This window comes from Salvelinus alpinus, chromosome 35 (assembly GCF_045679555.1).
Source record: "Salvelinus alpinus chromosome 35, SLU_Salpinus.1, whole genome shotgun sequence".
NCBI classification, from domain to species: Eukaryota; Metazoa; Chordata; class Actinopteri; order Salmoniformes; family Salmonidae; genus Salvelinus; species Salvelinus alpinus.
Window position 1 is genome coordinate 16827840 of NC_092120.1, and position 14376 is coordinate 16842215.

General features: G+C 43.4%; 1 protein-coding gene across 1 annotated transcript; it reads right to left on the bottom strand.

The window, feature by feature from the left end:
* Positions 1 to 399: 399 nt before the first annotated feature.
* On the bottom strand, positions 400 to 4832 carry LOC139564296 (proline-rich nuclear receptor coactivator 2). Its single transcript, XM_071383702.1, has 3 exons — positions 4673 to 4832; positions 3866 to 4087; positions 400 to 3403 (listed from the first exon to the last, which is right to left on the bottom strand). Exon 3 carries the CDS (start codon positions 3375 to 3377, stop codon positions 2907 to 2909), a length of 471 nt encoding a protein of 156 aa, XP_071239803.1. The 5' UTR covers positions 3378 to 3403; positions 3866 to 4087; positions 4673 to 4832; the 3' UTR covers positions 400 to 2906.
* Between the last annotated feature and the right edge of the window lie 9544 nt (positions 4833 to 14376).

Below are 14376 nucleotides of genomic sequence, written 5' to 3' on the forward strand. Positions count from 1 at the left end.
CATCGTTGGTAATCAGGCCTACTACTTGTCATCTGCCAACTTGATTGAGTTGGAGGCGTGCATGGCCACACAGGAAGTACAAGTACGGGAGGGGGCTGAGCAGGCACCCCTGTGGGGCCCGTGTTGAGGATCAGCGTAGTGGGGGTGTTATTACCTACCTTCACCACCCGGGGGCAGCCCATCAGGAAGTCCAGGACCCAGTTGCACAGGGCGGGGTGCAGACCCAGGGCGTAATAAGCTTGGAGGGTACCAAGGCCTGTAAGGCTGAGCTGTAGGAAAAAATATAGTCTTTCTTACATAGGTATTCCTCTTATCCAGATGGTATGCAAATTGCAGTGGATCTAGTGTGAAGAGATCCTTAACTATCCTGAAATAATTCAGAAAAAGACAGACACAAAGTAGGGGGGAAAGGGAAGGGATTTTATTTTTTGGGGTTTACTTTTTGATTAGACCAATTAAAGCAGTGCTTTAGTTCCTTCTTTTTTTTTAAGTCAAATTGAATCAAGTCTGGACATGTGGCATAATTTCATATTCATTGGTGACAGTAAACAAATGGGATAAATTAAAAGCCAATTTGTTGAGAAACCCTTGAGTTTCAAATTTAGGACAAAGAGACTTATACATGTATGAATCATTAACAGAAACCAACAGAACACATATTTGTTCTTTAAAAAAAAATGTCAGTGCATTTAAACACACAGATCAAAACAAAAGGCAGATGAAAACAGGTTGACAATAACATAGGGCCAAATTCAATTATCTTCTGGCAGAAGAACAGCAGATAATTGAAGGTGGTTTTAAGATACACATTTTTGGTCAATGAATAACATTACCTAATCACAAAATATAAATCAATGTTGATCAACAACATAATTTCGCAATGTTGGGTTAAAATGTAGGCACAATCAAGTCGAACAACTCAATGCAGGGCACGTTTTCCAGACAGATCATAAGTAGTCCTGGGGAAAAAAGAAATTCCAATGGAGACTATTCATTGAAATAGTGGTTTTAAGCCAGGTTTGGGGTCAATCTGTCTGGGAAACCAGCCCCCAGTGGCTCTATTCAGGCTGTAGCACACCTGGAAACTTAAAATGTAACAATTCACACATATCGAAGTCTCCTCAAAAGGTCAAATGTAAGCTAAGTTTTTTTTGCACAGCGCATTTTTTTGCCCTACACTGTGCACAATACAAAATAAAAAACATGTGCAAGATTACTGACATTACACAGTGAAGGGGTATTGACAAATGCTATAGGCAGATTCTTTTTTACAAAAATATTCAGTATTTGAAGTCAAGACATGTCCTTAGCATGACTTATACATTCAGTGTTATTACTAAAAATACTTTATAAAGCAGGTTTAAAAACACCCTGCTAAATGTACATATGCTACAAGTATTTTTACACATTTCATTATTTACATGGCTCTTTTTCTTTAACTTATTTCAAGCTCGTGAGCTCCGTTTTGTCGTCTCTAAGATGGCCATTACAGTTCCCATTCTGCAAAGAAAATAAAAGACGGCCTCCCCTCAAATTAGAACCTAGAGGGAGATAGTCAATTAACCACCCACTGATAAAAGGGCCTCTCAGCCTGTAACTTATAAAAACTATTTTGATTGCAGTGCAAGAAGAGTAGGGTGTAGGAAGCAGTGAGTATCTGGAGATTGCTTCTGGAGACTTTAAATGTAAACAGATCCACACTGGCCTTGCGCCTAACGTCCTCTGTGCCACGTTATGCACTTCTCTCAACGTTGCACTTCCTTGTAAGAAACTGCCACACAGCAAACAGGGCCATGGCATAGGAGATCGAGGTTGTGAAACGTACAGTTCCACGTTCCTGTTGAATCTGGCCCTCCTCTGCATTGTTTACTGTGTGGGGTTTCAGTAGGGAAGGAGATAGTTTGAAAGTGGCTAATAGCAGTACTGATTGCGTTGGAAAAAAAGTCACCCAGAGGACCAAATTCTCTGTGCCACGCAAGCCAACGTGGTTGATATGGCACTGGTAACCACGTCAGACATACAAGGGAGAGATGGTGAAAAAGAATTACAGCAAGAGACATTGGTTTGGTTAAGACAAAACTGACTCATTGATTAATAACCACATCACAAATAGACAAAATAATTGTATGATAGAGCTGCAGGCCTTGGACCAGAACAACTGCCATAGTGCAGAGCGCACAGCGCAATAAAAAAGTACAGGAGTTGAACATCCAAGGCCTGTGTGCCATGGCCTCTACACTTCAGTTTGAGGTTATACTTGTGACCTGTACTCACTACTACAGCGGATTCCCTCCTGAAAGATAGCTCTGGTTTCCCTGCAGAACAGCGGATTTTACATCCCCCCAAACCCAGAGGGAAAACAGTAAGTCAAACTAAAAAAAATGCTACTATTGTAGATTGTGCTTCAGGCAGCACTAGGTTGTCAGAGGTGAAATCCTTAATGATTAACAGAACTTAACGTGCCAAAGAATTACCGGTCCACAGAAATGGACTGTGAATGAGACTGCATTAACATGTTATGACTAACAGTATCCAACCCTACCGTTTGGGAAGAAAAGCCCACCGACTTGCTATAACGGCCAACAAAAAAAACAACAAAACAAAAAAACAGAGCACGAATACAAAGGATATCCAGTTCATCGTTAGTGACAGAAACAGACTCCAATGAGAGCATTCTCCCCCACCAACAAGGCTGCAGCGCTGTAATACCTGTGGTTCTCAAAAAGAAGAAAGAAAAAGAAAGGGTGACAAACATCTGCAGAGATTTCCCTACAACATGCCTACCACCCTTCGAACACCTCAATCTAAAAGAGCCAAAAGTATATTACAACGCTGGGGCGTTCAAGGCAGGTAGGAGCCTTCGTTCACACGTTGGCTTTGAGAGGTCAGGTTATGGGAGTCCATCTCTAGGCATGCACCTTGAGGAGGCTCTTCAGCTGGAAGGCCATCATCTCCCTGCTGTCACGAGTACCCATGGGGACCCAGTGGCTGGGGGGCTTGGGCAGCACGCTGGGGGAGGGTGGCTCGCTGAACTTGGCCCCTGCATAGCTCGGGCCGCCACACTGGGTGGCCAGAAGTGTGTTCAGGTGAGACACAGCGCCTTCCCAATTCTGATCGTAGGCGTTGGCAAAACGGACAGAAGTGTTTTTCTTCTCAGCAGACGCGGCCAGCCGCGCCTCTGGAAACCAGGGGTAGGCTGCGCCCTTGCGGTGGCCATGTTGGTAAGGACCTCCCGCTGCCCCCGAGGATGCTACGGTTGTCACTCCATTCTGATCGCGGACAACTCTCTGCTTGGCCCGGCCCAGCTGATGGTTCTTCTTGGGCAATGGGCGCTCTGGGTGGGACACTGGAATGTTGTACCTCTCTCCACCTCCCATACTGTACTTTCCAGACTATGTGTCACCTGAAGGAGGAATACATTTAAATTAAGAAACAAAACAAAAACATTGAAGCAATTCATTTCTAACATTTACAATTTAGTTATCCAAAACTTACAAGTGGCTTGCTCAAGGGCATACAGATGTTTCACCTATTCAACACAGGGATTCGAACCAGCGGCAGTCCAACGCTCTTAATGCTAAGCTAACGTTACCTGCAGCCCAACAATTAAACATGACAATTGTCCCCTGTTGACAACATTGCTTTAACAATATGATTTAAAAAAATATATATAATATATATATATATATGTGTAGTTCATATTTGAGACGGGAAAAATATAATGAGACGGGCAAAATATAATTAACAGACTGCTGGAACAAATGTGCATTACTGAAGTTACTTCAATGAGCTCAATTTGGCTACGTGCAAAAGATCAGCCCTTCCCCCACCCGACAGCAAAAACAGTGTAGCAGCCAATGCCTACCTCTTTGTTGTTAGAAAGTTGAATGTGCAGAGATGTTTCCTTCTTAATTTTTCCTTTCCAATTGGGCTCCAGGTCCTCGAAGTAGTCTTCGGTCTACTTCTCGCTGCACTTTTAGGTCCAGCAAGATCTGGAGTTGTCATGTGCCAATGAGCGTCGTTTTCCCGTGAAGCCGAGTAGAACATCAATTCACTTCAGCGCACGAAAATGCTCAAAGAAGCCGATCTAAACAACAATTATTATTTTTTAGAAATACTTCGGGTAAAATAGAACGACACTGCTCCAAGTATGTAAACTGTTGTTACAAATTGAGAATGGTGGCAGTTTTCATGTAACAAACATGCATCTTCACAAAGCTAACTACATTCCACAAACTGTCTGGTAAAATTCATAAACTGGTAGCAACATAATGCATATTGGTTTACTGGAAAATAAAGCAGGTGGCTAACTAGCGTCCATGTTTATCTATGTAAAGCCACCACGTAAACAGCGAATAATGCTTTCACTTGCATGGAAGACTGCGAACGTCGTCAACTAACGTTACGTTAGCTTGGTGTAGAAATAGAGTGATTGATGTTCAATCGATCGATGGATGTTCACTTTAGCTGATTATTTTTTTTTTAAATACACCTAGATTAACCGTAATTTGTGCTTGTTAACATTACTAAAGTGAAATGTATTCAGGGTTCTTATTATCATTGTAAGTAAATAGCCGTCTATCTAGGTCACTTCTCTGGCAACAAAACAAAGAACGCCACTCATAAGTCATATGGCGTCACAAATTCTAGCTAAATTAACACCGGCTCTTACCGACTTCCTCAGGCTTAGTTGGTAAAAGCCCTTTGTCAGAGATTGTTGAATTGACGTCTGAACGCTCTGAATGTAGAAATTGCTATATCTAGAAATGTGTGTATATCTCTATTCCCTCTCGACTGTCTGATTTGCAACAAAATGGAAGCTGGGGCAGGTATATGTAGCTGCGCAAGCTGAGCTCTGACCAATCACAACAACTCTGTCACCGAAGGACCAATCGGAGAGGCGATTCACAGACGCATTCACGTCTGTTGCCAGACAGTTGACGCGAAAAGACAAACCTCCCACCCTAGGTTTCCTTTGTTGAGGGTATTTCCATGAAGAAGTGGTAAAGCATCAAGAAAACCACCATTTAGATTAAAATAAAATAAAACAGATCGACATGTATGTGTCTTTCAAGCCTGACATTCAATAGCCGCTGCTTCGGCAAAAGCTAATACTGGGGTTCCAAATGAACAATTGACAAAATATGTCATGATATGTAGACCTACATTACTAAATCATTTGAGTAGCCTACAATAACCAGGTTTCCATACAACCTTTTTATGCTAAACTGTTGGCTAGAGTGCACGTGTCACGACCAGAGTGGGCACATTCGCTATGTAATGTAAAATGTGTTGTGACAAAACCATCAGTAGAGTTGGAAATGCGATGGAACCCCGTTTAAACCCCGTATATGTTTTATTCGGTACATGGGAATTGAACAGCAAAAGTAATTTGTGTGCACTACGTCATCACGCAGTCTTTTATCAACAACAAGTCAATCTGATGGAAACAGGACTCGTGGGGAAATGCGCATATTGTTTATATGGGTTTTTTAGAATATTCGCATGAAATTCTGTTGCCAATTGGACGGAAACCTAGTTTGTGAGAGAATCTGTCAGAGATCAATTCCTTCTAAGATTATGATATGATTGGCTTCTCAATGGTTCAGTATTATGTAATCCAACTCAATAGCAGCCATGGCAATGTCTATTCCTGAATATAACAGCATTTCTTAATATATTTATAGTGGCTTGTATTTGTATTTTATTACGATATAATATGGTTTCTCTCTTATTTGAAAAAAAGAAACAACATTTAACCGGATTTCCTGTAGTAGTGGGTGGGTGGTGATTCATGGGAAAGGAAGAGAGCAGCAGCAACAGGCTTTTGCAAGACTGGGCAAATGACTGTCATCAGTTACCTGCTAACAATGGGCCCACGTCTCAGTAATTTCTCAGATATTTGCTCAAGATAGTAAAAAAGTCCCCATAGCTTATTCCCTTTATATGTTGTTCTGTATTTTGGGTTCAGGATTATTGACCATAGATCATAAAGTGAAATACCTTTTATTTGATTGTGTTACACAAAGTTGCACTCTCAATAAACCCCACCCCTAACTGCGTCACTATGGTGGCCCATATGTACATATCATTTTTTTTGTTTTGGGGCTCTATAGTCAGCCACTGTCAAGATGTAGGTCTGTTATTAACAGTATTTTCTCACTCAGTATCTGTGTGTTTCATGTTGTCTCTGTTGTTTGATAAGATACTCAAATGACATGCCCCTAAACCTGACCTAATTTTACCATTGTAAATGTTACCTAACGTTAACTTGGCTGGGAACATAGAACGACAATAGTGCAAGTCCTAACATGTTACACTAGAAACCACAAAGCTCGGATTTATAAACCGTTTCCTGCCATCATACCACTAGGTGTCAATGTGCTGCATCCTCTCTGATAATATACTATCCATTTGTACACAGTGTCTGGTTCGTTTGGGGTAATTGCATTTGCCATTGTCATGGAGCTCTCTCCAAGCCGCCTGACAGTGGCGGTTTATTTCAGGACACGTAAGGAGATCTGCCCTCATTTTACACAATTATAGGAGGATATCTTCTGTTTCCAGTGACGAGAGCAGCACCTCAGACCAGACCTCAAACAACAAACCTTTATGAGGACAATAAATATGTCTCGCCTGTGTCTGATTTCAGCTTCCATGTTTTACATCAGAGCATGTTTATAATCTGTGGTAATAGTACAGTGATAACAGTATACACTGAGTCTGACTTATTATAGAACATACTGTTCTAGATTTCGAAGGCTGGGTTTACCTGTTAAATATTTATAGCAGGTCCAAGTCTACGGGATAAAACAATTGTATAATGGTTACAAGGGATGAATTCCAACTGTGCTCGACCAACGTCTAACACTCATCTGTGTCTCTCACTGTAAAAGAGTGTTGTTGCAACATTTTGCCAGTCTATCAACCCGTATACCTTGAGTGAGTACCCAGTGTGTACTACACACCCCTGTGACAAGTCCTTGCAAAGGTTGGGCCTCCCCAGGCCAGAAGCTAAGTATGGAATTTAGGTCATTGGAAGGCTCATCTAGGTCACACAGGAGTATAGCGGAGGTACACGCAGGATGTCACATAATCCAAGTTGTCAAACTCTCCTGACATGGGAACACAAGCAATCCCTCTCACCCTATTTTGGGCAAGAGGTTGGGTGTGTTTGTGTAGAATTAATAATGACTACAAATATATTGTTTTGTGATACATACAAAGAGCTGAAAGGAAAACCAACAGGCTGTTGCAATTGCGTTTTACATTAGGTAATCTGTTGTAAGCAAATAACCAACTGTAACACAATGACTTTGACTTTGTTCCATTCATCTGAAAGGAGGGAATAGGACACGGTCAGACTACACTTTAAGTCAGGGGTCATATCCGTGCATTTTTTTCTCTCTTTCAGAGAGGCGGTGGGAGAGTGGGAGGAAATTTGATCTTGAGACATCACTCAGCAATATGGCCATAAAAGTATGAAACCTGGCCTGAAGCTATTTCTCATTGAATGTATAAGGAGAAGATACTTTTTGTATTTGGTTCTAGGTTCGGAGACTAATGTTATTTAGCTTATTGTATAACATTTAAAATCATTCAATTAATAACCATAAAAGGTATAGTAGGTGCCAAATGCTGAGCTTGTGCACCTGTTGAGACAATGCCAGAAAAGAAAAAGTGGAGGGGCTTAGCTGCCTGCTTGTAATCAGATTTCCTCCCTCTTCCCAGCCAAATTGGTCAGGTCACTGACAGGGCAGTGAAGAGGAGGATAGTATACTGCCTTTACATCAGACATGGTCGGCTCTAGTGAGTGGGTCAATGCCGGACCAAACCATCTTTTTCATTCTAAATGTGTTCAATGTATTGTATAACGTGTGTTGTAAAGCTAAAATAGTAAAACATGAATTATTTCAGATTGCTTATGGGCAAATTAGCTCTTAGAACCTGAATAGAATATATTAACATGTTATTAATTTAATATGTCCTAATTGACAGTTTCTTAACTTTGATAGGCTAATAAAGTATTGTAATTTCCTTCCCTGTGGGATTTAAAAAATGTATTATTTCTAGGCAACAGTACGCAACAAACTTCTGCTCGCCTCAATCATGCCACTTCCCCTACAAACCTTTACCATTCTTGAGTTCCTCCAATTGGTATAGTAGTTGTTACATATAGTTTTTCTTCACTAACTGGTTGTTAGTTAGTGTCGCCCCCTATTGCTTTAAAAAAACATTACATCCTGGTTGTCTCATCGTGCATGACCATAATTTAGATGATGTTGTCACAGTAAAAACTCAGTGTCACTGTGAAAATTATTTCTGTATTGAGTAATATGCAGGAAATACAACTTTTGCACAACGAGGGAATCTTGACACAATCATGCCACAAGGGATGAGCATAAAGAACAGATCATATTCAATTGGGGTTTCGAGCTCTCAGTTGTATAAAAAAAAAATGGTACCATACTGAATAAAGGCTGCAGTACTTTAGAATCAGTGAAAAGTCTATTATTATCAACCCCTGTGGAGTAAACACAATATTTCATAGCACTTAACAGGCAATTTCTGCATCACTATTGGCTGGTTTGTGGCTAGCCAGAGGTCACAGTCTCTGTCTTTTCTGTTCTTTAACCTTGTTTCTTCACACATCCTGAAACACAGCTCACTCTCACAGTGAGTGCTCTGTCTCCTCCCTAGGCACCATTTGAACTTTTAATGCGCAAATGGCATTGACAAAAGGCAGAAAACATGAACATGTTAGTACTTCAGGGACTGCAAACGGTAGCGTTTACTGCATATTGGGGAAATGAATAAATGTATAAATATATTGGAGAAATGGAAAGGTGAGGTTGGAGAGATGGGGGGGGGTAGCCAACCTCTCCATTCATGAGTATTGTATGTGTTAGGAGGACATTATTTAAGACATTACAGAGCGATGGCCCGCCCTGAAATAAATCTCTTATGACCATTAATCATGGCCTGTACGACTTTAGAACCTGTAGAATTTGTAAATGTAAACATGGATAGTAAAATGTAATGCTCAGCTCCTAAATGTGTAATCTATCTCAGGTGACATAAATGTATGGCTTCCCTTTCTTTTTGACTTCATCCTTCCCCAAGCAGTTTCAGTATATTCTCATCGTAGACCAGTGTCTCACTCTCTCTCACTCATTCACTGACTGTTTCTGGTGAGTGGAGATAGGTGGAACTCACTGGCTGAGGTCATCAGTTTGGTCTATCTTCCTCCTACACCACAGCAGAACTAACAGAAAAGAATCCACACCTGCCTTTATTCTTTTAGACTATGATGAGTCCATTCCCAACAATACAGAGTTACCGACCCTTTTTTTCAAATTTCCGCCTAAAATGACATACCCAAATCTAACTGCCTGTAGCTCAGGACCTGAAGCAAGGATATACATATTCTTGATACCATTTGAAAGGAAACACTTTGAAGTTTGTGGAAATGTGAAATTAATGTAGGAGAATATAACACATTAGATCTGGTAAAAGATAATACAAAGGAAAAAAACATGCATTTTTTTCCATCATCTTTGAAATGCAAGAGAAAGGCCACAATGTATTATTGCAGTTTAGGCACAATTTATGTTTTGGCCTATAGATGGCAGCAGTGTATGTGCAAAGTTTTAGACGGATCCAATGAACCATTGCATTTCTGTTCAAAATGTTCAAGTATCAAGTCTGCCCAAATGTGACTAATTGGTTTATGAATGTATTTTCAAGTTCATAACTGTACACTCTCCTCAACCAATAGCAGGGTATTTGTTCACTGTAATAGCTACTGTAAATTGGACAGTGCAGTTAGATTAACAAGAATGTAAGCTTTCTGCTCATATCAGATATGTCCATGTCCTGGGAAATGTTCTTGTTACTTCCAACCTCATGCTAATCACATTAGGGCACTTTAGCGCAACCATCCCGCGGGGGGGGGGGGACACCGATCATGTAGAGTTTAAAAAGCATGAAAAATTTGCTAAATAAAAAAAGGAAATATTAACACAAAATAATCATAATGAGGCTATATACAAGGAATACCACTAACGAGTCAATGCGTAGGAGTATGAGGTAGTTGGGGTAAATGAGGTGTGCGACTGTCACACCCTGGCCTTAGTTATCTTTGTTTTCATTATTATTTTAGTTAGGTCAGGGTGTGACATGGTGTAGTATGTGTTTTTGTATTGTCTAGGGTGTTGTATGGTTTAGGGGGTTAAGTAGAGTAGATGGTTTAGTGTTCAGTGTAGGTGTCTAGGAAAGTCTATGGTTGCCTGAATTGGTTCTCAATTAGAGACAGCTGGTTATTGTTGTCTCTGATTGGGAGCCATATTTAAGGCAGCCATGGGCTTTAGCTGGTTGTGGGTAATTGTCTATGTGTAGTGTTTGTGTCAGCACTATTTATATGTATAGCTTCACGGTCGTCAGTTTGTTATTTTGTTAGTTTGTGTATAGTTGTTCGTTTCTTGGTTTTTCTCTCTTCTTTAATAAAATATGTATTTTGCACACGCTGCGCCTTGGTCCAATCTCTCTCAAGAAGACGATCGTGACAGCGACCGTACTCTGAAAATATTCAGCCCTCTTCACTTTTTCCACATTTTATTACGTTAGTCTTATTCTAAAATGAAGAAAGAAAATACAATTTCCTCAATCTACACACAATACCCTACACTGACAAAGTGAAAACAGGTTTTAAAAAATACCTTATTTACACAAGTATTCAGACCCTTTGCTATGAGACTCGAAATTAAGCTCAAGTGAAACCTGTTTCCATTGATCATCCTTGAGATTTTCCTCCAACTTGACTGGTGTCCACCTGCGATAAATGTAATTGTTTGGACATGATTTGGGAAGGCACACACCTGTCTGTATAAGGTCCAACAGTTGACAGTGCATGTCAGAGCATAAACCAAGCTATGAGGTTGAAGAAATTGTCCATAGAGCGCCGAGACAGGATTGTGTCGAGGCACAGATCTGGGGAAGGGTACCAAAACATTTCTGCAGCATTGAAGGTCCCCAAGAACACAGTGGCCTCCATCATTCTTAAATGGAAAAAGTTTGGAACAACCAAGACTCTTCCTAGAGCTGGCCACCCGGCCAAACTGATCAATCGGGGGAAAAGGGCCTTGGTTAGGTAGGTTTCTAAGAACCCGATGGTCACTCAGACACAGCTCCAGAGTTCCTCTGTGGAGATGGGAGAACCTTCCAGAAGGACAACCATCTCTTAGCACTCTGCCAACCAGGCCTTTATGGTAGAGCGGCCAGACAGAAGACACTCCTCAGTAAAGCCCGCATGGAGTTTGCCAAAAAGCACCTAAAGACTCTCAGACCATGAGAAACAGAATTCTGAGTAGTCTTTTGAGGTTTGTTTTTCCCTGCTGTTTTTACCACTTTGTGGAGTTTCTTTGTATTTTGGAGGATATCCATTTTGTGCCTCTTGGCTTTATTTTTGGACGTGGTGGATTTATATTCTTTGCCATGAAGATCTTGTCCTTTTATTAAACCACCATTTCTAGTACTGCTGAGTCTGCCTCATCTTCTGGGTTCTGCCGACTATTAGTGACTGTTTCTCTCACCGGGTCCTGACAAACACTGAGCCATTAAAATGAACCCAGAGGCAGCCAGTACCCAGGACTTTTTTCCCATGCTGTCCCACCACGAGGGGACTGTCCAACGTCACGAAGCTGCTCTGGTTCAGCAAGAGGCCTTACTGGCTGGACATTCTCAACTTCTGTCGGAGATGATGACTTCCATAAAACAGATTTCTGATCAATTTTCCCCTGCAACCGCTTCTGCTCCAGTTCATCAGATTCAAGTGCCCGTGGCAGTTAACCCCCTGGCTGAACCTTGTCTGCCGCCTCCCCAACGGTTCTCAGGTGATCCGAGTGTTTGTAAGGGGTTTTTCACCCAATGTTCTCTCTCCTTCGAGCTGCAACCCTCGTCGTTTCCCACCGACCGGTCCAAGATAGCATATATCATCACCCTGCTGTCGGAAAAAGCCCTAGCCTGGGCTACTGCTGTGTGGGATGCCCAAAGTCCCTGCTGTGCCAGCTACTCTACCTTTGCTGAAGAATTCAAGCGAGTGTTTCAAGATCCCACCAGGGGTCCTGACTCAGCCAAACAGCTCCTGACTCTCAGCCAAGGTCGGCGCAGCGTGACGGACTATGCCATCCAGTTCCGCACGGTGGCAGCAGCGAGTGGCTGGAACGACGAGGATCTCACAGTGTGTTTTTTGAAGGGTCTTTCCGACACCATCCAAGATGAACTGGCCACTCGGGAACCACCGGACAACCTCGAGTCCCTGATCAAGTTGGCTTCACGTATAGACCAGCGTCTGAGAGAGAGAGAGCTCAACCGTAGATCTCTCACCCTAGCTCCTATCGGTCCCAGCTCCGAGTCTCCACCTTTATCCTCGCTGACTCCACCGGAATCCATGCAGGTTGGACGCATCTCCCAGGTTGAGAGAGACCGCCGGATAAGGGAGCGATGCTGTCTATATTGCGGCAAACCGGGCCATTTCCTCTCCACGTGTCCCGGGCTCCAGGGAAAACGCACTCTCCCGTGCAGGCCTGGGAGGACTGTAACGGGAAACATAACCTCCTCCCATCCATCCAACTCCCGCCTGCTTATTCCAGTTACCCTTTCCTGGGACAACCACGAGCTTCCCCTTCAAGCCTTGGTAGACTCTGGAGCCGCAGGTAACTTCATGGATGGTGTTTGGGCGAAGGAGAATGGCGTTCCCTCTGAACCTCTTAGTGACCCCATAAGGGTTACTACGTTGGATGGAAGCCCTTTGGGATCTGGACTTGTCACTCGTGTCACTACCCCCTTGCGACTTTCAGTTTCCCAACACCAGGAAGTGATGAACTTTCATCTGACCTCGTGTTCAGAGTTCCCTCTCGTCCTTGGATACCCCTGGCTTCACAGCCATAACCCTCACATCGACTGGTCTGTGGGCACTATCAAGCAGTGGGGTCCTACGTGCCAAGCCACTTGTATCTTCCCTAGTTCCCCGAGTTCCCCTCCCGAGTCTCTAGAATCCATCGACCTGTCCCGAGTTCCCGAGTGTTACCATGACCTCAAACCGGTATTTAGCAAACAGAGGGCCACCAAACTACCACCCCATAGACCTTACGATTGCCCCATCGACCTGTTTCCGGGCACCTGCCCCCCCAGGGGTCGGATCTTTTCCCTATCTCCTCCCGAACGAGCTGCTATGGATACCTACATCAAGGACGCTCTGGCAGCAGGCCTCATGCGTCCATCCACCTCGCCGGCGGGAGCAGGGTTTTTCTTTGTGGCCAAAAAAGACGGTGGATTACGACCTTGCATCGACTACCGGGGACTTAATGCCATAACCGTCCGTAACCGCTACCCGCTACCCCTTATGGCCACAGCCTTTGAGCTGCTCCAGGAAGCAGTGGTCTTCACTAAGCTTGACCTACGGAACGCATACCATCTTGTGCGGATCAAACCCGGTGACGAGTGGAAGACCGCTTTCAACACGCCTACTGGTCACTACGAATACTTGGTGATGCCCTTCGGCCTGACCAACGCCCCGGCTGTGTTCCAAGCGCTCATAAACGATGTGCTTAGGGATATGCTTAACAATTTCGTGTTTGTTTACTTGGATGACATCCTCATCTTTTCGAGCTCCCTTCAAGAACACACTAAGCATGTCAGACAAGTGCTCAAACGCCTCCTAGACAGCCATTTGTACGTTAAGCCGGAAAAGTGTGAATTCCATTCCTCTCGAGTACAATTCCTGGGATTTGTAGTGGAACCCGGTCGAGTCCAGATGGACCCCAAGAAGGTAGGGGCGGTAGCGGATTGGCCCACCCCCAAGTCCGTTAAGGAAGTTCAGCGTTTCCTGGGCTTCACTAACTTTTACCGCAAGTTCATCAAGAACTTCAGCTCGGTGGCAGCCCCTCTCTCAGCTGTAACCAAGGGTGGCAACACAAGGTTTCTGTGGGGAAGAGAAGCTGAGACGGCCTTCCAAGGACTCAAGCAGCGCATCCTCTCTGCTCCCATCCTGACACTACCGACGGCGGATTAACCTTTTGTGGTGGAGGTAGACGCATCAGAGGTTGGTGTTGGAGCAGTCCTGTCTCAGAGGGGGGAAGACAAGAGGCTTCATCCTTGCGCCTTCTTCTCTTACCGGCTTACCCCGGCCGAGAGGAATTACGATGTGAGGGATCGTGAACTCCTAGCGGTTAAGATGGCATTGAAGGAATAGAGACACTGGCTCGAGGGGGCTTATCAACCATTTCAAGTGCTTACGGACCACAAAAATCTGGAGTATATCCAGCAGGCGACGCGGTTGAACTCCAGACAAGCTCAATGGTCTCTTTTCTTCAGCCG

Bases quoted from the DNA above. Each gene is read 5' to 3' on its own strand.
- LOC139564296 (XM_071383702.1), bottom strand. From the start codon at position 3,377: ATGGGAGGTGGAGAGAGGTACAACATTCCAGTGTCCCACCCAGAGCGC.